The 25,763-nt window shown below is 35.3% G+C and overlaps 1 protein-coding gene across 1 annotated transcript in view; it reads left to right on the top strand.

The window, feature by feature from the left end:
- Positions 1-25,763, top strand: part of LOC145297687 (arrestin domain-containing protein 3-like) — an 88,199-nt gene that overhangs the window by 50,168 nt on the left and 12,268 nt on the right. The window contains exon 3 of the mRNA XM_080143884.1: positions 12,034-12,275. Within this exon, the coding sequence (XP_080000010.1) occupies positions 12,034-12,275 (242 nt within the window). The remainder of the gene's footprint in view (positions 1-12,033; positions 12,276-25,763) is intronic.

Below are 25,763 nucleotides of genomic sequence, written 5' to 3'. Positions count from 1 at the left end.
AATAGACACTTATTTTGCTTTTCAGCACAAATATTGAAAATAGTTTTTTTAAGTGGTGAATGATAATTATATAGAATTAACTGTAGGAAAAGTGAATTTGATACAACCTGGGTAGTCCATTATCAGAAGGAGTACAATTTCCTCTGGGGTTATAAATCCAGGTAGGCAGAATATTAGTCCAGGGGAGAAGGCAGTAGTCCCATATAACAAAAAGCTTGGTTGCTCCTTATTGATTTTCCGAAAGGTATACAGGGCAGGCGTATTCATTGGTGCGTTGAGAGTGTTTTGGTAGATGAAATCCAAAATCTTTTTGAGTGTTGACACAGTGTATCAGATGTTGAATGGATATAGCATTCCATTGTATATATCCCCGTGAGTAATAGAATTTGAGCATTGAATTATGTATGCAATGGAAATCGAAATCAATGGTATGGGTAGCAGAATAATCTGGGAGATGATATTCAGAACGATGCGATGGGTTGGACGACTAGCTTCTGGTGATAATCTTGGTAACGTGTTGGAAGCCTTTTAGATGAGGGAAAGCGGAGGGTGGGGTGAAGAAGAGAAGGTAAAGAGAGATGGGGGAAGGTTAAAATTGGGCGAGCAAGCAGGTGCTTAATGGAATTTCTTCGGGGGGGGGTGTATTTTCAGTGTTGACCTCTTAATTTAAAGTTCAAATGGGAAATGGATATTCTAGTGATTTTAAATGGGATTGTGTATGAGATGGGGTGGGCGTGCTGTTTTTGCTGAGCGGATGGGTGAGTTGGTGAGGTGGAGAAGGGGACGAGTCATGGTCTGAATTTTTGGAATGCTTGGAGGATTAATTATTTAAGTGAGTTTAAGGTTGGGTGCTTTTAATTTTGAGGGTATATTTAAAAGTAGCTTGATTAACTGAGATGCAGTTTATTCATTACGCTTGTCGTCGTAGTGTGATCTGGTTTAATTAGATTTATTTAAAATATATATATTTCTGTTTGGAGGCGATCTATGGATGAGTTGGCTTTGCTGTTCATTGGGTTGGAGTCGATGTTTGAGTGAATGTTTTATAAACTGTGGTTAATTAGCTATTTTTATAATAGGGGGAACTTGATGCAACTTCGGTGCTGGGCGTGAGATTGTCCAAACGTGGTTGAATTTAACTATTTATATGATAATAAACTGTATATCCATCTGTCAGACCTAAACATAAGCGCATATATAAGCACATATACACTCACAGACACACATACATACGCATATATACACATACACACATACATGTGCATATATATATACATACCTATATATAGCATACACTTACGCACACACACTGATCCATAGCATACATACACACATACTGTTGCAATATTTTGGAGTTGTAATGGGGTATGATCCCACACAGTCGGACGATTCTATTTATAAACGATTCTGCTAAGAACTGACGAATCAAATTAATTCACGTTCTGCTACCAACCAATCAGAAACCAGAATTGCTTCATAAATATTAAACCTTTTCTGGAGCAATTTCACATGTTCTTTTTGTCTCGACACGGTAAGAATATTTTGTTCTGTGGAACTGTCTACTACAAACAAGTCACCTCCCAGGACTTGTGTGTAACAGCGAACCATCTGAAACTGTTGTGAAACTCAAAATGGGTTACACTTCTAGAGGTTATGGGCCAGCGTGCATCTTTATTTCGATGGATCTGAATCAAAATTCGAATTGTGGCACGTTAAATTTCTAGGATATCTACGAATCCAAAAGCTACACAAAGTACTACAAACACAACCTGAAAACAGAAACGACCCCGAATTCATTGAAAAAAACGCAACTGTCTTTGCGGAATTAATACAGTGTTTAGATGACCAAAGTCTATCACTGGTAATGAGAGAAGCCCTGGACGACGGCTGCAAAGCATTAAACATATTAAGAGAGCATTATTTATCGAAAGGAAAACCCAAAATTATTTCTTTATACATTGAACTGACCTCTCTAAAACGAATGGAAGCCGAAACTATTACTGATTATATTATAAGAGCCGAGACAACTGCAAATTCTTTAAAAATGTCTGGTGAAGTTATAAGTGACAGTCTGTTAATTTCCATGGTCCTTAAGGGATTGCCGAGTGATTTCAAGCCATTTACCACCGTGATAAGCCAGAAAGAAAAACCCATGACTTTTAGCCAATTCAAGGTAGCACTCAGAAGTTACGAAGAAACTGAAAAAATGATCACAGAAAAAAACGAATCCACAAATATGAAATTTAAAAATACACACATAAAAACACCAAAATCGAATTATACCCATGCCAGGAATAAAAAACGCAACTTTGCCAAAAGCAGGTTTTTTCCTAAGAAAAGTACAAAAATTATTTGCTATATAGTTGTGGACGACCTAATCACAAAAGTTTCCAATGTAGATACAGGACTCAAAATGGCGACTACATTAAAAATGTAGAGAGCTCTGTTAGCGAACATACATTTTTATTTTCGTGTACATTTGATGCTTCAACAAGCAATAATAATTTTCTTGTCGATTGTGGGGCCACGGCACATGTGATTACAAAGGAATCTGATTTTATCAATTTTGATCCCAACTTTAAGCCACAAAATCATTTTGTAGAACTAGCTGACGGAAGTCGAGTCAATGATATCGTTTTGAAAAGAGGCAATGCGAAAAATCTCGCTAAAGAACAATAAAGGGGAACTGTGTTTCTGTATTCTAGAAAACGCTCTTCTAATCCCAAAATTTAAACAAAATATATTTTCTGTACAAGCTGCCACAGAACAAGGTGCAAATATAAACTTTAGCCCCAATAAATCAAAACTGGTATACCCGAATGGAACTGTATTCGACATTAAAGAAAATGGAAGACTATATTATTTAAATAGCGTAGTCCCATCAAAAACCGCCTACCATGATCTACAGACATGGCATAAAATTCTTGAACACTGCAATATTCCTATCAAAAAGTTGCCGACTGTAGTTGATGGAATGCAAATACAAGCATCAAAACCCTTCAACTGTGACGTCTGTACGCAAGGGAAAATGACAAACTATCAAAACAAGATACCAGACAAAAAGGCCACAAAAATCCTATCAATGGTGCATTGTGACTTGAACGGTCCCATAGAACTGATGGCCAGAGAACATTATAGATATGTGTTGAATTTCGTAGATGACCATTCAGGTTTAATAATGGTTTACTTTTTAAAGAACAAATCTGATACCCTGCTAGCAACTAAAAAATATTTAGCCGACATGGCCCCCTATGGTGAAATCAAGTGTATTCGCTCTGACAATGGTACGGAATTCACCAACAAAGACTTTGAACTTTTACTAATTAACCATCATATCAGGCATGAAACATCAGCTCCTAGATCGCCACACCAAAACGGGACTGCTGAACGTGCGTGGCGGACACTTTTTGAAATGGCAAGATGCCTACTCATTGAATCAAAACTCCCTAAAAAACTCTGGACGTATGCACTTATGGCGGCAGCCTATATACGCAACAGGTGCTTTAACAAAACACTATCTAAAACTCCATATGAATCTTTCTGCGGTAAAAAAACAAATTTAAGCAGAATGCATATATTTGGTTCAACTATATAGAGAAAAAGAGTAAATTGAATATTAAAGCCGACAGAGGTATATTTCTTGGATACGATAAAAACAGTCCAGCCAATTTAATATTTTTTCCCGAAAAAAATAAAATAAAAAGAATCCGGTGTGTAAAATCACAGACACGTTTAATTTTATAGACAAAAACCCGTCATATGAAGAGGATGAAATTATATTACCTCAAATAATTAGAACAAACGAAAACAATAAAAATGACTGAGACGAGAGTGTCCATGATGATGATGATGATGATGATGATGATGATGATGATGATGATGATAAAGTCGAAAGATATCCCAAAAGAAATAGAAGACGACCCAATTTTTTGTGGTCGACAATATAAAAGATTATCAAATCGACTATTGCTATTCAATGGAAAATGTGCCAAAAAGCTTCAACGAAGCAATTAATTCAGGACATTGTGCTGAATGGAAAATTGCCATGAAAAAAGAAATAGATGCCTTAACCGAAAATGATACCTATACGGTAGTGCCTCTCCCAAGAGATAAACATGTTATTTCTACCAGATGGGTCTTTACAAAAAAAGACTACAGCATCAGGCGTAGAACAGTACAAAGCAAGATTTGTTGCTAAGGGGTACTCTCAGATTTACGGTAAAGAATACTTTTCTACATTTTCACCGACCACAAACCTAACGACAATCAGAATTTTACTGCAAGTCCCATCACAATATGACCTAAACATCCATCAAATGGACGTAAAAAATGCTTATTTGAATGCCCCAATAGACTGTGAAATTTATATTACCCCTCCAGAGGGATTTATAATGAAAAATAAAAATAGCGTGTGGTGACTTAACAAGTCATTATATGGTCTAAAGCAGAGTGCTCAGTGTTGGAACACAGTATTTCATGATTATATTATTAAACAACAATTTAGACAATGCGCTGAAGACCCCTGTTTATATACCCAACACAAAGACGATAAACTACTGATTTTGGTTTTGTGGGTCGATGATATTTTAATCGCATCAAATTGTGACATAATGTTAACTGATTTTAAGAACAAATTAAGTAAAAGATTCAAAATGACCGATCTTGGCAAAATATCTTGGTTTCTGGGGATAGAATTTACTCAAAGCAAAGGACTTGTTATGATGACTCAATCGAGATACATCGACAAAATACTATTAAAATTTAGAATGGGAGAGTGCAAGAAACGCTCTACACCGGTCGAAAATGATATTAATAAAAATATACACACAGCATCTGAAATAATAAATGACACACAATATCGCAAAATTATAGGTAGTCTTATATATTTAATGACTGCAACCAGGCCCGACATATGCTATACAGTAACAAAACTGTCACAAAAATTATCACGACCGACAATGAAGGATTTAAACAGAGCTAAACAAGTCCTACGTTATTTAAAAGGAACTAAAGAACAGAAGTTAGTATTTAGAAAATCAAGAAATCCCCTAAAATTAGAAGATTTTTCGGATTCAGACTGGGCAAACGACGAAGATCGCAAGAGTGTATCTGGATATTGTTTCAGACTCTCAGAAAATGGGCCTATTATTTCATGGAAATCTAAAAAGCAACAGATTATATCTCTCTCTACGTGTGAAGCAGAATTTATCACGATCACACACACGACCCAGGAAGCACTCTACCTTAAAAATATCCTAAAGACTATTTTAGAGCCAGAATTAATTGCAAGCCCTGCAGTAATTAATTGTGATAATCAAGCCAGTATAATCTTAGCAGAGAACACGATAATCAACCAAAGCTCTAAGCATATAGATATAAAATACTATTTCATAAAAAACGAGATAAAAAAGGAATCCATTATTTTGAATTACATATCATCAGAACAAAATATCGCTGATGTATTTACGAAACCCGCAACAAGGATAAAGCTATGACGTTTTTTCTCAAAAGTTGTTGGGGAATTCGACTGAATAATTTTTTTTTTTACTGCCTTGTATGTATATAGATTTCTATATATCAAAAATACAGACCAGCGAAGTTCCACTTATGAGAAGGCTCTTACTTTTTTGCATGAATATCAGCGGAAAAACCTAGAGGTAATGCTCAGAGTATATAGATTTCTATATATCAAAAAAAAAAAAAAAAAAAATAGTCCTGGGCAAGACGTTAAACTGTATCCATTTTATTTGTATTAACACTTTAACCTATTAATGCGTAACTTATACTTTTGCTTTAAAAAAATCTTTGTAATTTTCCTTTTTGACATTTGAACACAATTAAAAATGGCGTCTTTTTAAATGCTAAAATTCTAAGATCCAAATGATTTCTAATTTTTGTTATGTCTAAGTGAATATAAAAATATATATTTATTTTTGAGCAGAACAAACATAAGGGACTTCCCTATTATAAAAAAAATAGGAAGGATGTTGCAATATTTTGGACTTGTAATGGGGTAGTTATTTAATTGCTGCCCACATCGGCAATATGTGGCACAAGGCCGGAAAGTGGGAACCCCGCAGGCTCCCCTAAAGGAGGGGCACTCCTGCAATTTTAAAAATTGCCTGAGTAACCTCGTCGGCATTCCTCGGTCGGGGCGCCTCAGGCAGCAAGCAATAAACTTGCATCACCGGAAAGCCCGGTGGCAAGGCCTGGGAGGGTGGACCTCCTAGGTATTACCCAGGCGGCGTACCTCAGTCCAACAGGTGCTGGGCCGGTTCCCGGACCCTCACCTGTTGGGCTGAGTGTCAAGTGACGAATCCTTGACGTGTACTACCCTGTCTCCCTGCAGCCAAAGCCGTTAGGAGACTCATCCCATCACATCAGAGTTGTAATGGGGTATGATCCCACACAGTTGGACGATTCTATTTATAAACGATGTTGCTAAGAACTGACGAATAAAATTAATTCACGTTCTGCTACCAACTAATCAGAAACCAGAATTGCTTCATAAATATTAAACCTTTTCTGGAGCGATTTCACATGTTCTTTCCGTCTCGACACGGTAAGAATATTTTGTTCTGTGGAACTGTCTACTACAAACAAGTCACCTCCCAGGACTTGTGTGTAACAGCGAACCATCTGAAACTGTTGTGAAACTCAAAATGGCTTAGACTTCTAGACATACACACCCAAATACACATGCATCCTTATATTCATGCACATGTGTACACAATTACATATATACACCTCATAGAACATACACGCATGCTCACATATAAAAAAAATTGCATACATAGTGTACTACATATACAGCTAGGCGAGCATACTTGCGCATGTATCGGGTTACAGATGTGTCCATATACACGGCCGAACATCCCAATAATCTTGTGCAAACATGCAAGACACACTCGCACATACATACCATCGTATACATACAGCAAATAAACATATCTACATAAGTGTTATGTCCATAGAGAGATAAAGGCGCGCACACTGATATATTTACACCTATAAATATAACGTGCGTGCACCTCACAGTTAAACATATACATACATCAACAAATGATCGGGATTGTCTAATAATTCTATTTTAGAGAGGGGGAGTAATCCCCCTTTGTCTGCGCATACAGATGGTCTTGGGAGATAGAGACAGCTAGAGCGTACTAAATTACTGTTAAGGTGTGTGACTCCGTTAAATGTCCATGTTCACATACACACACACACACATACAAACATATAGATATATATATATATATATATACACATGTATACATACATATAAAAACGTGTATACATGTACACACACTCTTGCACATAATCATATATATACACACACAACACAAAAACGCACACCCACATGCTCACACATATTTATACACCCACATACATAAGGAAATGAACTTAATGGAAGCAAATTCATGCATATATATATATATATATATATATACATACATACATACATACGCACACATATATCTACATATACACACACATATATGCATATACATACACATACATATGTACAGCCATAGACACACAAACACATACAAACATATACATACTCAAGCACGCACATGCATAGGTACACATATAGACATACGTATATATTAACACAGATACAAAGCATACAATATCAACCCACTCATGCATGCATACATATACACTCATACATGTGTAAATCCATGTGTATACATATAGGAGCACATTGCCAAAACTAGTCTAGGTATGGTGACTTAAGTGATTTTGAGCTGACTGTACTTGAATTTTTTCCTGTGCTTGCATAACGAAATAAGCTCTTTTTTAGTGTTTATTGTGGCTTTAGGGTATGTTCTTATTGCAACTGCTTCTGAGGTGCAAAGGTTGCAGAATTTGGATTTAGGGGTGTATGAGTTTGATTTTTTCAATATATCCCATTTTAGCGAGTACAGAATATTTCTACGTTGGAGGTCTTGAATCAGATATATTATTCCTTAATTGGAATTCATTTTTGAGATGAGCATTATATATTAATTTATTTTTATTTCCGACTATTATTCTCATCTATATTAGTTGTTGTTTTTTTGATCTTTTATTGGTTTTGTTTATTCACAACGTTTCGGCCAACTATTCCTCTGGCCTTCGTCAGGTGGCAACCGCAACGGATAGGAACTTCGAATCTTCTAACTGCATTCTCAGCCATCACTGCCATCCTTAGTTGTTTCAATCCCACCCAAAGCGTGCCAGAGGTTAATTGGTCAAAATGTGGTGAGACGACAACAACTATGGATGGCAGTGATGGCTGAGAATGCAGTTAGAAGATTCGAAGTTCCTATCCGTTGCGGTTGCCACCTGACGAAGGCCAGAGGAATAGTTGGCCGAAACGTTGTGAATAAACAAAACCAATAAAAGATCAAAAAAACTACAACTAATAAAGATGAGAATAATAGTCGGAAATAAAAATAAATTAATATATAATGCTCATCTCAAAAATGAATTCCAATTAAGGAATAATATATATATATACCAATCGGTACGGACCCGACTATGGAAGATCAGATAATAAATAAACGTGGATTTATAAGATCAAAGAATCCAACCTTGATCGCCCTTCGGGGCCCGTGGTGCAGTTGATAGAGACGTTGAATCTCTACAGTTCCAGATGAACATTGTCTGAAGATGGCGGTTTCAATCCCACCCAAAGCGTGCCAGAGGTTAATTGGTCAAAATGTGGTGAGACGACAACAACTACGAATGGCAGTGATGGCTGAGAATGCAGTTAGGAGATTCGAAGTTCCTATCCATCGCGGTTACCACCTGACGAAGGCCAGAGGAATAGTTGGCCGAAATGTTGTGAATAAACAAAACCAATAAAAGATCAAAAAAAAAACAACAACTAATAAAGATGAGAATAATAGTCCGAAATAAAAATAAATTAGTCTTTAATCAGAGTTGTTAGAGAGATGCCCTTATTACTATTTGGATTTTCATTATTAAAGGAGCTTACATGGTTGGAAATTCTCAGTTTAATTAGATTTGCAGTTGCGCCGATATATGTGTGGGATTTTAGATTTGCATTAATGGCGTTTGAGCTGTTGGGGTTTCTACTATGAGTGTGGGATAGACTTGCAGAGGGGGAAGGGATAATTAGGTTCGAGTCGTTTTTAGGATGGGGTTCCTGAGTAACTTGGGTGTTACCATGTGTCTCATGGGGTTAGCATAGTGGGGGTCAATGGAGTTCTCTAGTGTTGTTGGTTCTATAGTTAATATATTTTGAGTGTGATTGTTGGGTGTATCAGTTATATTTACTGTTGTGGTTGGGAGTTCGGTGACTGTACATGAGTATATAACGTCCTTGTTCAAGCAGTCGTTTCTTAAGGGGCAAGATTGTTTGTTTCGGCAATTACAGTTTTGTGTGAATGGAATCTTCAGATGAGGGGGCTGGGTTTTTCTTATTTTAGAGTTGTTTGATGCTATTATCATTTGTGTTAGGTTAGGCACAGTGGAGTAAGAGATTATTTATTGAGTTTTTATTTAATATAGTGCTGTATCTATGGGGTTGTTGAAAGGATTGTTCAATTATTTTAAAGAATTCCTTTGGTATATTAGTTTTTACGTTGGAGCTGTATGATGGGTTGAACCACATGGATTTTTTTCGCCTTAATTTGTTGTTATTCTTTTTATTTTGATTGCTACTGGATTTAGTCTTTGTGTGCTCTGGAATTATGTATGAGGTTATTGTTTTTCTTTTGGGTCATGTTATGCGTGATTATGGATTTATTTTTGTTGTTTTCTAGTTTGTTTCCTATGCATTCTATCTTATCTGTATATCCTGAGTTGCGTAAGGCATTATTATAAAAAGTTGCTACTTGGCTAAATGTTTTCTTGTCAGCTGATAGGCTTGATATTCTATTTGAGTCGGATGGTACTATAGAGTTGATAATAGATCTGGGATGATTCGATTGCTTATGCACATAGAAAAGGCTCAAATTGGACTTATGGTAAGGGGAGTAGGTTTCTGAATTTAGATTTAAGTAAATGTCCAAGAAGTTGGATGTCTTCTTATTAGGATCAACTTCAATAGAAAGGCCATAGTTTCTAAAGAACTCGTGTAATTTCTTTCCGGTATTATTGTATTGTCTGGGTCTGTCATTTGTGATAAAGAGGGCATCATCTCTATGCAGGCCTCCCTGTAGGTTTTTGAATTCTAAGTTGAGCTCCTTTAACAAGTAAAGACCGACCAAATCGGTAACTTGTGGAGAGTCGGTCCACCCCATTAAAATATCAAAATTAGATGGGGTGTCTTTTCTGGTCCAGTACTTTCCATCAAAGTCAATTAGAGAACGCCTAGCCAAGAGGATGTTCCCTTTCTAGATTTGTTATATTGGAATTGTTCTTAGCGAAAATCAGGGCTCTATTGATAAGTATTGGGGATATAGATTGGTAATAATTACATATATCGAAAGTTATAAAGTTAAGTATTTTTTTTATCTTTGAGTTGAAGGAAGAATTTGAGGACAGTTTGGGAGCATTGCCAGAGGGGGGGGAATTTTATTTTCTCTTTTATCTGTGGTATAATTCTGTCTAAGATTTTCTTGCTAACTCGTCCTAAATCAGAGCTTGAGGGGCAGATTAATCTTAACGAGGGATTGTCTTGGAAATTTTGTTTATGTAAATCTTGGAGTTCCCAGGGTAACGATTTCTGTGAAATTGTGGAGGTTCATTTGTTTGAGTATGTTCATGGCATCTATATTTATCATGTCTAATTCATTTTTATGAACAGTTTTATAAAATTTATTCAATTCTTTATACATAAGCTTCTTATAGGTGGGGTAATCCATCTTGTAGTGGTTTCTGTTTTATCTGCGGGTACAAACAGGTTTGGGTTTTTCTTAACTTTCTGTGTGAATTTGTTTATTTTACTTGTGGTGGCGTTGATCGGGTGCTTCGGTTTTTTAATTTAATCTTCTTAACTAGATTTAGCATAAGTTTTTCAAATTCTTCTAAGTGGGGGTTAAATTTTGGGTGGGAGACTGCCTTAAGACGATAGAAATTGGCGGCTGCTCTTTCGATTTGTTTTAGTTCTCTGTTGGAATTAATTGGGAGATCATTTCTACAGTGTTCTGGGTGTGGGATTTGTGTTTTGATTTTATACAGTTTGTTGGAGTGCATATCAAAATGGTATGCCTGCCATCTAATATTAATGAGGAATTTATTGATAGCCTATGTAAGCTTGTGGATGAAGGATGAATTAGAGGGAATGGGGATATTTTTAGCAGAGAGGGGTACATATATTCCTTGTCAAACATTTTTGGTAAGGATTTATTGAAAATCCATGGATTAAGGAAATCAACATAACCCCTTCTATATATTCCTTTTGTCGAACAATAAATTCTTGATTCGAATATATGTGTCTATATGTTGTTGTTTTTTTTCAGAATTTAAAATTTAACACCCCAAACTTATATATTGCTCTGTGCTTAAATATTGAGCTTCTCCTTTTTGCCTAGGATCGCCCTGAAAGTATTACTTCAAGTAATATCTATCAGGATCTTTCATCTGATTTCTAATCAGTGCCTTATCTCGATTATATATATATATATATATATATATATATATATATATATATATATATAGAATAGAAAATGCTTTGCACTAGAAGATTAAATAGTACTTACATTTAAGTCAAGAGCCATTCCGGAAGTCTTGCCTGAGTGTGTCCAGGCAATTGATGGCATGTCGTGTCAGCTTTGTAAAAGGCATACCAAGATATCAGTAGACCAATGTCCATTCGAGTTTCAGAAAGAAGATAAAAGTCGTTCTTTATTTCCCATGTTGAAAAAATGTAATTTTTTACTTCCGGATAGAAGAGTGCATTTTTGTTTTGTTAGTTAATAAATAATAATTCAGTCATTACCATAGAAAGAAAAGGGAAAAAACAATGAAACATTTTCTTTTGTAGTAACTAATGTTGAAATGTCATTGTACATTATTTTTATAGTTTTGCAATCCATGAAGATATAAATAAATTTGTTTTGTTCTTGTACTTCTTTCCAGGTTCTACAATTCCTGATGGGATGACTCAGTCAGATGAGGATCAGTTGTTGGATGCAGGAACTCACACGTTTCCTTTTGAATTTCTGTTGCCAAATGTCCCATCTTCTTTCCGCGGGAACCGAGGCTATGTCAGCCATTCAGCAAAAGCCATTATTAAAAGACTTGGAAAATCAGACTTTCGTCTCGAGAAAGATTTTCATGTGATAAAACCAATGGACCTCAACATGTTACCAAACGCAAGTGTAAGTAAATCATAAAAACGACATACAAAACAAAGATTACAAATATTTTGTCTGCGGGGATAACTTTGCAAAAAAATGCTAATGTTGGAATATAAAGTTATTTATTTGAAAGCGTTGTATCAAAAATATATCCTAAACATATCTATGAACAGAATGAATAATAGACAAGACAAAGCTAAAACCAAATGCACCTAACACGTTTATTTATAGTTGATATTTATAAAGCAATGTAATGTTATACAAAATATAAAAGACAGTTTTTACATTACTTTTAGGATAGGGATATACACAGACAGAAAAAACAGATAATCGTCATTCTGCAAGACTGAATGGATAGGTCCAGTGATGGGGAATTCTTGATACTCTTTGATACTTTGTGAGTAAATCTAAGGAGAACAAGTGAAGCATGCATGGTCCACAGTGAACGAGGCATTAAAAAAAATGACTAAGTTCAGCGTTCCTCCCCCTCCACTTCCCAATTTAGCCCAAAAAGTCCCCAGGGGACGTCAAATCCTGATGAAAATGAACAAACGGTGCAGTTTTAGGCCTTAACATATGTAAATTAGAGTTCTGCACCATGCAAAAAAAGAAATGGCTACGTCCATCATTTACCCCCTCCTCCATTTAACCCCAAAAGTCCGTAAGGCCTTAACATATTTAAATTTGAGTTCAGCACCATGCAAAACTGCTAAATAGACATAAACAGAAAATTTTGGACAAATATGGTAAAATAGTCCCAAAAATGGAGTGTTTTTATTAGCTCTGAAAGAGCCCCTGGGGCACACCCAAGAGTTACTGCAAAGTATGGACAAACAAAATTATAAAGAAATCAGTTAGTTACAACTTTTCCGAAAGGTTTATAAAAATCCAAGTCATCAATTCTTTTTAATAAGCACGAAAGTATCAAGTTTAGTCATTTTAACACAAAAGGCACCCGTTGGGTGGCAACCAGCGTTTCCCAGAAAATCTGTTCTGTTACTTTTTTACTTATATCATGTTTAATGTTTGTGCAAAATTTCAAAAAATTCCGAGGCGTAGTTATTGAGAAAAGTGCGAACGGACGAACGGATAAGGAGGAATTTACAGGTCCACTCTGCTTTTGTTGGGGGACCAACAACCGTTCTCTACACTGCAATCTACGATTAAATATAAAATAGCACAATCTTACAAAATAGAGTAGTGGGTCTCAAAAACGTCATATTTGCTTGCGTCCAACTTAGGTTACTAATGTAAATAGGAGATATATAGATGTGCAACGCTTGATTGTGCACAGACATAAAAGAAATAGGCATTCTCATCATTATTAATAATGAAGATTGCTGTCATCAATCTACGTGAGATGATATTAATTTTTTGTGAATAAATTGGATAATCACTCAGTTAAGAGTGAAAAGTGAAATCCCAAATTAAGTCCACCTTCATATCAACCGATAATATAGCTCTTCTGAAACTCTAGAAAATTTTTATGTTTCTTTGGTCAATGTCATACATAAATAGTTATATATAATCGATATATTCATATCAGAAACACAAAAATTGTAAATAATTATAGAATTAGATTTTTTTTTTCTGTTAAAAACGAGCAAAAGTTATAGCCTGTTGACTTAGAATGAGTGCTTTATGCAAAATTGATGGTTGAATATGCTTCAATTTGTGCTTATTTTTACATCAAATACTAATCCCTATTAATTCTTATTAATCTGTAAATATACATTGAACAGATACCACAAACTTATCTAAAAAACGTCCATACAAAATTTCGGCCAGATCGGCCCAGTATTTTCTGATAAAAAGTGGAGACAGATAGACTAAGTAAAATTTAATATAGATATCACTCTTTAAATTTTTACTCCGACTTTGTATGGCTACGAGTGTTGTCTATTGACGAAAGAAGAAAAAGCTATCAGTCATGGTGACATCACTTAGACTTCTAATAAAACTTGTTGCGGACCAGGATATAAATATCCTAACTCGCTACAAAAGAAAATAATTAAACGAATGGAAAGAAGGAAACAAAACTCAATTGCTGGATAAAATAAACATGTCGTTTATTTTCTGTTTAAAAATGAATGTTTTAGGTGTAACTCGTGTTCATGTCCGCGCGTGGAATGAGGAGTGAGTAATGTAGTGGAACGAGAAATGGCAGTCCAGCGTGTAAACAAAGAAAAAGATAAAGGGTTGACATCAGTAAAGCTGCACGCACATGTTGGTTCTTGTCCACGTGGAAATGTTTTCAGGCCACTAGCTGTGGACGCGTACTTGTCTGGTTGATGGACCAAAGCAAAAGGGCGAATAAAAGAAAGGATTTAGGTTCTCGGGGTTCATTAAAAAAGACAGTAATGGATACTCTTTTGAGGGACACCTGTAGAAATAAGGATATACAGGCAATGAATACTTGTAAAAGTACTGAAGATTAATACAAGTAAAAGAGTTTAACAAAAGCTTATTTACAAAACTATTACGAGGAATAGATTTTTAAAAAAAGTAACTCAAACAGGCTTCTTAGTAAATCTGCAGTTAAACTGAGTAAAAAATACATGTACATATATCCAAAACATAAGAGAAAGAAATGGTTTGAATTTACAATTTGTCAATATATCGGTAAAGTTTATGGAAAGAAACGTTTAAATATCTTCAACACCTGTGAACAATTGTAGCCGGTATATCGTTATTGGTCACGGTGGAGATAGTTTAAATAATTCTCATTTCTTGTGACAATCCAATCAATTGAAGTTTTTTTAACATATCTTTAGCATTCATCAAGATATCTCTTAAAAGGGAATTATATTCTTCTTATGTCAGTAACGATACCTTACGATTTGGTAATTTTCAACATGCAAGATGTGTGCATACCATTCATCTCAAAAGTCGATCTTTCCCTTCTTGTTTTTCTTCTTTCCTTTACTTCCTGTTCTCCTCAGCGGAGAAAGCGTTTTTATAGCAGCTGTTTTTATTTGTTTTTACCTGTAATAGAGATTCCCCTGCCCAATGTATCAGTTTAAGTCGGAAGAGAGGCAGTAACTACCTGGCCTTTCATAGAGACAAGTCCCATGTACTTCTGTGATTTTTCACAGAAGTACATGGAAATGGTTAATGTTTCTCCAATCATCATACTTTCAAGTGCATGAAAGTTTTAAAAATTACGAGGGGAGGAGGGGGGGTAAAAATTAGATTGGCCTCTATAATGTTCTACAACGTTCTTTTATCTTTTAAGCTGAGAAATAAATAAAATTTTAAAAAGAATGCATATTCGCTCAGTGGGGTGTGTGTGTGTGTGTGTGTGTGTGTATATATATATATATATATATATACAAGTCTTTTATTCAAAATTTCCTCTTTGGAATTCACAATGTAGAAGGCTTCCAATAAACATAGATTGCACCTTTTTGATTTCCCAGAGCTGTACTTCCTCTCCCTGTCCACTTGATGCCAAACGGGGATGCCTTCATAGAAATAGATTTCTGCTATCACGCCTTAAATGTAACTGAGGCATAAACTTTTTACAACAATAAGGATCATCGGATGCCAGGATTAAATTTTAATGTAGAGTTAAATAGGTAGAATTGTTACAATATAAATGAAGGATCCAAATCTAAAATGTGAATATAGTTTCCTTTCTTCTTAACCAGGTAAAAAATATAAATAAAGTATATAGCTCGATTAAACCCGGTTCTCCAACTTCCAACGTAGACCCCTACTACCATGTCTCCTTCTCCAACATCAGGGGTCTACGTTCTAACCTTCCAGAGGTTGAAACCCAATTACAGGAGACTAAACCAGACCTTTTATTTTTAAGTGAAACTGGCATTGGACAGGCTATTTCCCTAGATGAGTTTGCAATTACAGGATACTCTAACTTAACTTCTAAATCTGACCCCCAAGATCGCCATGGGCATGGAATATGTGCCTATATTAAAGATAGCTTTCCATGTGGGAGGGACATCTCCAGGGAAGATCCTAACTTACCCTATATGTGCTTCCGGGTTGCTTTAGCTCACACTACTGCATTTATATTTACTCTCTATCGCCCCCACAACAGCGGAGTTACTATCTTTCAAAGCATATCTGAGAAAATTGACCAAGTTCTTTCTACTTATCCTTCAGCTAACATTCACGTATGTGGAGACTTCAATGTTCACAACATCGAATGGTTGACCCACTCAAACAAGACCGATGATGAGGGGAGGTTCTGTCATGATTTCTCCATTGCCTATGACCTCACTCAGATTGTTCAGGAACCTACCCGTGTGCCCGATAATGACGGCCAGTATGCGAGCCTACTAGACCTTTTTCTCACAACTTGCCCTGAACTATGTTCAGTTTCTGTTCTGTCGCCTCTTGGATCTTCCGACCACATCGTACAGTATATCGATACACTAAGGCTGACTGGGATAGCTTCCGTACATTTATATCTGAACTACCTCTGCATTCCATGTTTAAAAAGGATGTGTCCTCTATAGTATTAGACCTAACTGAATGGTTAATTGTAGGTATTGACCATTTCATACCCTCTAAAAAGTTTCAGCAAAAACCTAACAGCCAGCCATGGTTCTCTCCAGAATGTGCTGCTGCCATTGCGCACAGAAATCACTTTTTCCACTGCTTCAAACGTAATAGATGTATGGAAACTAAAGCCGTTTTCAGGACTGCCAGCAACCATTGTAAGAAAGTAATAAGGAACGCAAGAGAGTTGTATGCTCAATCTGTTAAGTCCAAAGTAGCTGAGCAGCGGCTTGGTTCCCACCAGTTTTGGCAAATAGCAAACAGAATCCTGAACAGAAGCGTGTGCTCCATCCCAACTATTATCAATGGACCTGAGGTAATCTCGTCAGCATCAGACAAAGCCAAACTCTTTGTCAAGAACTTTGCAGCTAATTCTACCCTTTGCGACCAAGACCGCCAACCCCCAATATTTCCTCCTGTATCAGAAAACACGCTATGTGATATACGTATATCTGTATGTGATGTTGCCAAGCTAATCAAAAACCTTGATTCCAGTAAAGCAACTGGCCCTGATGGTATTCCAATTATAGTACTCAAAAAACTTCAACCTGAACTAGCGCCCATACTTACAAAACTGTTTAAACGTTGTCTTAAGGAGAATAGTTTCCCATCTCCCTGGAAAATCTCATCAGTATGCCCTGTATTTAAGAATTCAGGTGATCGCTCATCCCCCTCTCAGTACAGGCCAATAAGTCTCCTGTGCGTCATGAGTAAGTTGCTAGAATCTGTGTTAAATACAGAAGTAATCAAACATCTCAACAAAAATAACCTTCTTAGTGACACTCAATATGGTTTCCGTTCTGCTAGATCTACAGCAGATGTCCTTACAGTTATATCGCATAGGATTAGCAAATCTCTCGACGGTGGCAATCTTTCTAGGGCAATTGCTCTTGACATATCTAAAGCCTTTGATAGGGTATGGCATAAAGGTTTACTTCATAAGATCGCTAGCTATGGTATAGCTGGAAAAGTCTTCTCAATTATTAAATCATTTCTTTCTGATAGGTTCATAAGAGTAGTAGTTGAGGGGCAAAAATCAGAAGCTCACAGTATTAATGCCGGTGTCCCTCAGGGATCCATCCTTGGCCCAACTCTTTTCCTGATCTACATTAATGATCTTCCAAATCATATCCTTACATCATTTGTAGACATTTATGCTGACGACACTACCATTTATGGTACCACATCTAAGACAGTAAATGAGCAAGTTCTCTCCAATTCTCTCTCCTCTGATCTTGAGCACGTAGTACAATGGGGAAAGGAGTGGCTGGTTACTTTTAATGCATCTAAAACCAAGCTTCTCTCTTTACATCATCAACATTCTAATCCACATTTGTCATCAATTGAAATGAATGGCTCTCGTCTTCAGGAGGCCTCAAGTTTTGACAAGCTTCTGGGCTTGACCATTACTCCTGATCTTAAATGGAACACGTATATCAAATCTGTTGCCAAGGCCGCTGGAAAAATGGTGGGATCTTTCTATCGATCCAGTAGATATCTCACTGCTGATGCTATTCTCTATCTATATAAGAGCCAGGTACGTCCAAGGATGGAATACTGTTGCCACATCTGGGCAGGAGCTGCTAGAAAGGACTTGTCCTGCCTTGATAGAGTTCAAAATAGACTTCGTAGCCTCGTAGGAGATGTCCTTTTCTCCTCCTTACAACCTCTATCTCACAGAAGAGATGTTGCGAGTTTGTCTCTGATGTATCGTTATTTTCATGGAAAGTGTTCAACTGAGCTTCAATCTATGGTCCCCCCTCGCCAAACTTTCACAAGAAACACTCGTCTAGCTGTAAACACTATCAATAATTTCCCCCACTCTTTATCTGTGCCTAAACCTAAACGTAGATTCCATGAACAAAGCTTCTTTCTTAGAACTGCACGCCTGTGGAATTGTCTTCCGTTTTCCTGCTTTCCGGCTGACTACAATATGGTTGTGTTCAAGTCTAAAGTAAATAAGTTCTTGATGAGCCGTTCCATATAAGTTATTAAATTTACCAAATTTTCATTACTAATGATTACTATATTGACCAACTTCTACTGTACACTCTTTAACCCTTATCCTTGAGTGGCCTCTGGGCCTTGATAATGTGGTGATGCCTTTGTAAAAAAAAAAAAAAAAAAAAAAAAAAAAAGCTCATCCAGGAATGGGTTTTTTCTCCATAACGGTGAGCTTTCTTGTATTCAGTATTAACGGTGAAATAAGTAACACCCTCTTCAAATCAATAAAATAACTCAGCTATTAATCTAGTTATTATTAAAAATTAAATTAGCAACTTGGGGGATGTTAATCCATTTAAATATTAATTCAATTGATTTTGTCATCTGACATCCTAGGTTGGTAGAATCCATGCTGACTTACTTGTTCTCCTACTTCACTCCATGGTCTAAGTGTTTTTTACCCATAAATGCAGGAGTAGACATCTTCCCACTTGGAGCCATGGGTGGTTTTGCTATCAGAATAATAATTATTTTATTTATTTAGACACCCAAGAACACAACGCATGAATTATATGACAGGAGCAGCATAAGTGATTAATAACAGATGCAGGTTAAATACAACCTATTCCTTTAGATCAAAAACATAATGCATATACTTAATTTGTTAAATAAGCCATTGTAGCACGTTCTGGACCTATCTGATTTAATTAATTATTAAATCATAGTCGCTTTCAAGAAAACACAAACGGCCTGAATTAATTCCCTTTAACCATTATAAGAAACAAAATCGACCCAGTTTCAAACAGAATTAACTAGCAGTACTCAACAACATAATTGGATTATCTCCCTTCAAATCATCCTAAGCAACGACATAAAAACATTTTTCAAGTAGAATAACAATTAATTTTCAGACAGTAAATAGATTAGAACACTTTACTGGAAATGTCCTACAAAGTTTATATATATTTTATACACCCATTTTATTTTATTCTCATATTCAATCAAATTCTAAACCTGAAATGGTCTTATATATATTTTTTTTTTAATTACATTTTCACCCCAAACAAGGCGCATTGCACCTTTGTTGTAGGGGGCTACTATCAGGGGCAGCAACTACTGGGGCACTATGTTGGGATTTGGGCAGCAAGATGTCGGTTCACGTTGCACTTGAACTTCTGCATGTCAGTACAGTAAGGGAAGCAGGAACCTGGAATGGAATTCCAGAGTCTAGCCGTTCTGGGGAAGAAACTACTGGAGCAGAAAGATCTTTTACATCTAGGGATCTCTACTGTGTGGGGGTGGGATTTAGCTGCCTGTCAGGTTTGTCGAGGGTGTCTACGTCGTGGGGGCACAAGTGTCTGCAGTTCGTCAGAGTATTCACCATTAAAATACTTGTAGAACAGGCAGAGGGATGCAACGTTTCGTCGATGGGACAGAGGCTGAAGCTTAGATGCCAGTTCAGGGCCTATCAGATTGGCGACTCTTTTTTGAACCTTGTCTAGGAGCGAGAGACTAGTAGCAGATGCATCAGCCCAAATGTGACAACAATACTCCATACATGGGCGAATGGTGGCCTTATAGAGGTACAGGATACTTTCAGGTGTCAATAGTTTTCTAGCACGGTAGAGGGAGCCTACCTTTTTGCAGCGGCCCTGGCAATGTTTTCAATATAATTGTTCCAACTCATGTTTCCTGTGAACGTTAGGCCAAGCAGTTTGAAAGATATACTCTCAGACAGGGAGTTACTGGCCATTGCTATTGGTGGCAGAGAAGGTTTCTTGCAATTATTGAAGGAAACCAGTTTAGTCTTGGCAGCATTGAATGTGACCATCCATTTATGTCCCCATTCCACTACAGATTGGAGGTCATCCTCTAGTGTTTTTGCCATATTTATTTAATTATTATATCCATGTACCAATAGAACGATAATCTATAAACATTACATATAAATATAGAAACAAAATTTTTAAAAATTCTTTTTACAAAAAATCAATCATTGGGAAATAAAGGAATTTAGGAACCCAACAAATGGGATATATATAAAAAAAAATTTTTTTTAAATGGCTTAGGGCTGTCCGTAGAAACTTCCCATAACTCTGTTCTTAAATAAGGATACGAAAATTAGGCGATACATTAATATTTGAATGGGCTTTTTCCGTAACTACAACCAAGGTAAATGTTTCTCGCATGCTTTTCCCATTAGGGATTCCACCCCTCCTTTTTTTTCTTTCTATTCAAAAAATGCTACATTGCCAAAAGTGTGTTTATTCATAAAGTCTGAAGAAATTCTGGTTTTTGAAAATTTTCAAACGATATAATGCTTGAAATTGTCGAACTGGACATTGAAACAATTGTAACACAAAATGAAATACACTTTTTGTTGCCATCAACACCTTGTCTTGAAGTCTTGATTTTGCACACACAGTATATATATATATATATATATATATATATATATATATATATATATATATATACTAGCAAAAGTACCCGTCATTGACTGGGTTCAAAAACAGCCTACAGAAAATGGACTCTGATTAATGAAAGTATGATAGGTTATGAAAAGGAAGGATTGGATTTAAAGAGATAGCTTCGAATTTGGGGGGTATCAAAACTAAAGCAAAATATGATGAAAATAAAAATAAAATAGATAAACCCCATAATTTATTATAACATACCTGTTCACACTTAAACATTTCTCACAATATTCTGTGGATCTATATTAAAAAACCTTGTTAAACTTTGTGACATATTTCCATTCTATGGAGGTCAGGCGCGAAAGAGCACCCCATAATTTTATTATACCATATTTCTTCAGACTGAAACATAATTATTAAAGTATACATACACAGATAGATATGAAAAGTCTTTATTAAAGTTTGTGCCCATTTCTATTCTATGGAGGCCAGGCGCAAACACAGACCCCTCAATTTTATTAAACCATCCCTATTTAAGTTAAAACATATATATCAAAGTATTATTATGTACATCTATATCAAAAACACTTGTAAACGTTTTTTTTTAATTTTTTAATTTTTTATTTCCATACTTTGAGGGCCAGGCCCGAACGCAGACCCCACAATTTTAATGAACCACCGTTGTGCCAGATCAAACATACCCATTCCTGTGTCTCGATACATCTTCTATCATTATATGTAATCAGTTTTCTATAATAGTCAACCATATAAGAGCCTATTCGTGACCAGACGCACACACCCACACACCCACCCACACACACACACACACACACACACAGACGTTCAGCTTTATATTATAGATATATACAGACACGCACACACACAATCGAAATACAGAGACATTCAAATATCTGTTTAATTTGCATAACTTAATTTAAATAATTTAAATAGTCCACTATTAATTAATGTTTGCTGTTATTCATTTGTAATTTCACCGTGTTATTTTTCCATGCTGCCTGCAATAATTTTATCGACATGAAAGAATAAATTACAAAAACTTTTTTTAAATATGCTCATTAATTTTCATTATCAAGGGAGATAATTTAAATAAAACTAATGAGTTTACTAAACTAGAAACATATACTGAACATAGAGTTCATGGAGGGGAGGTGGCCGCCTCTCTCTCTCTCTCTCTCTCTCTCTCTCTCTCTCTCTCTCTCTCTCTCTCTCTCTCTCTCCCTGTTTCTCTCTACCTCTATATTTCTTTCTCTCGGAAAGATAACTTATAAAAACAATATAAAAAAAACTTTGTGTCGTTTTCCTTATTGCTTTCATTTACAAGATAAAATAGTAAATAATTATAAATATTCATAATCTGAAATAGAAACGTTAATGAACGTTATTATTATTATTATTATTATTATTATTATTATTATTATTAAAGAGTTTCCATTTAATAAATTCTGTCATAAATATTCTCCAAATAAATAAATCAAAAAGAAAAACATCCATGCTGCCTTATCTGTTTAACTATATCTATATACACACCCTGTGCCAGAATTATATGCAAATCGATATTTTTGTTCTAACTCCGATAGTTTTCAATGAAAATTTTTGAAATTTAGGACGTTATATGGCAACACTAACACAAGTGCATATCTAAAATTTTAAGCTAATCTGCACAGTAATAAACAATTGGCAGTCATTTTGGTGATTTGCATTTTTTTTCAGCATGCAAACTTTATATGCAAACTAATGCTAAAATATGGTGAAATGCTAAAAAATCATCGAAACATTGATTATTCTAGGAATTTGTAAATTGAGAACAACAATAATAAAGAAAAACAACTTCAATATGGTTTCATAGTACAAACAATATCTTATATAATTGCCATTTTTATTGACAAGATCAAAAAGCCTTTGGTCCATTGAAGATGTCAAACTTTCGATTTCCTCTGATGAAATGTCTTTGGCCGCAGTCAGAATAGCATTCCAGAGGTCATCTTTGGAGTTGTACTGCCTTCCTCCGGAGTAAATATTTTGTTTCAAGATGCTCCACAGATTTTCGATGGGATTTAAATCTGGAGAACAGGCTGGCCATCGCATTATTTTCCCATATCTGGCAAAAACTCTCTCTAAATATTCAATGGCTATCCTTGTAGAATGAGACGGTGCATTATCATGCATCAATATCATCTTTTTCCGGAATGCCAAATTCTTCTTCTTGTGCCAGAGTTCCAAGTGTTCCTTAATGTAGAGTCAATGTAGAGTTTGGCGGTAATTTTCACTCCATCTACGACTCTGAATGGTCCTACCAGCCCATTGCCAATGATTGCAGCCCAGAACATCACACCACAACCTTCTTGTTGACACCTGATCCTTTGGGGGCGTAGATCCTCATTATGGTACAGTTAAGAAAGAGGCTAGCTAAAAAAGAAAGATGATACATTTTTTTTTTTTTTACAAGGAGGTCACCACGTTTCAAGGCCTGAGGGTCACTCGAGGATAAGTGTTAATGAAAATTCTTTTGCCAACAAACTCATCAGGCGTTAATCGTTGGTATATCACTGATGTGTGTGTGTGTATATATATATATATATATATAGCCAGTAGAGTTTAGTTTCCTAGAAGTGCATCCAATGAAACAACACGTGTCTACCAAAATAGTGCTCAATGAGTGAACAGAGCAGGTATATTAATTTTATTTATACAAACATTAATGGCTACATATGTGCATACATGTTTCTGTAATCACCCACGTTGGGGGATTACGTCTTCAGGCCAAGAACTACCTTCAAAAGTGACATTTCCACCAAATACATTTTTCTATTTCGTTTATCAAGTTAAAAATACAACCTGGGTGGGAGTCAAAAAAAACAAAAACGGTAAAAGGATGAGTGAGGTCTTTGAAGATGATAAACATCTTTTTTCTTTTCCCCTTCCCCCATCTAACTTAACTTTTGGCTTTTTATGGCATAGGGTATTGAGAGTTTAGTTTTCTTGTCTTAGAGTCTGTAAGTTAATAACCTTAGCTATGGTCAACCAAGTACTGACCTTTTTAATCTACCTCCACCCACACATACACGCAACACACACATAATACATCCATACACAGACACTGCCAACACACACATACACACATTAATCCATATATTCAAAAGCGAATCCATGCTGAACACTCTTTGTTTTATATACTGAAACTAGACAATGATTCTGAAATTACGTAGAAGATAAAGTAAAAGTTACATTAAGGTAAATAAAAAAATATAAATAAATAAAAATAAAATACATAAATAAATAAATAAATAAAAATAAATAAAAAATATAATAAAAATAAAAAAATAAAAAAATAAAAAAATAAATAAATAAATAAGAATAAAAATGAAATTAAATTAAAACAAATAAACCAACAAAATGTGAATAAATATAAACCCGAAAGTTATCTAAACCCCACATGTACCTATATGCGTGTATCAATACACTTATAAATGTCAAACATTTATCTACACCCGCGCATATATACACACACACATTACAGACATACAGAGACAAATAATAGTATTTTTCTTTACTTATGTAGCGTGGTAACATCTTCGTATATGCAATATTATGCTACCCGACTACAGACGGGTGTATATATATATATATATATATATATATATATATATATATATATATATATACATATATATACATATATATATACATATATATACACAAACACACACATACATACATACATAAATACATACATATACATATATATATATATACATATACACATACATACATATAAACACACACACAACAGACATACATATACATATCCACACATACATACATATATAACATATATATAAACAACATTCGGACATCCATACATTTTTGTAATCTATATTGTTACAACAATTCTATACGAGGCAGCCTATTCTAATAGTTCAGAAATATACGTGTGTATACATACATCTACATACAATAGACACAGAGACACATCCACATACAAACATACACACAGATACATAGATACAGATATATATATATATATATATATATATATATATATATATAAACATACAAACATACATGCATACGTAAAATACACTTATATATCCAAAGTCACACAAATATAGACATATATATATATATATACATGCATACATGTACCTTGCCACCAAATGATACATCTAAAGTAGAAACAGACATGAACACACCTACTATATAAATTCACTTTTTCTATCAAATTCCACACGTCTAGTTATGTTTCATGGCCCCATCCGCTTGTTACACTTTCCTAAGTTGTAGGTTTTTACCGTAAAAATTGACACTACGTAAAAATTTATATTGAATTCAGCATGAAGTTCATAGGGTTATCCTCATATTTAACAAAGATTCATTCGATGGTAAGGCAGATATACATAAGATGTATCACGACACAATAATAATATACAATAACATATGACAGAAATCAGAGTATTTAGGTTATACAAACCTAGTATATAAGCTTATATATTGTAGTACTTACCTTCATCTTTGCTTATTCACTCTAATACCCTTATTCCTTTCTCTTCCATTCACCCTTCATTCCTTACTTTCTTTCATCTATTTATTTCTTCTATTTTTTTTT

Source organism: Euprymna scolopes, chromosome 18 (assembly GCF_053919585.1).
Source record: "Euprymna scolopes isolate OS-2025 chromosome 18, ASM5391958v1, whole genome shotgun sequence".
NCBI lineage: Eukaryota > Metazoa > Mollusca > Cephalopoda > Sepiida > Sepiolidae > Euprymna > Euprymna scolopes.
The sequence above is the reverse complement of the archived record's forward strand: the minus strand, read 5'-3'. Positions and strand labels throughout refer to the sequence as shown.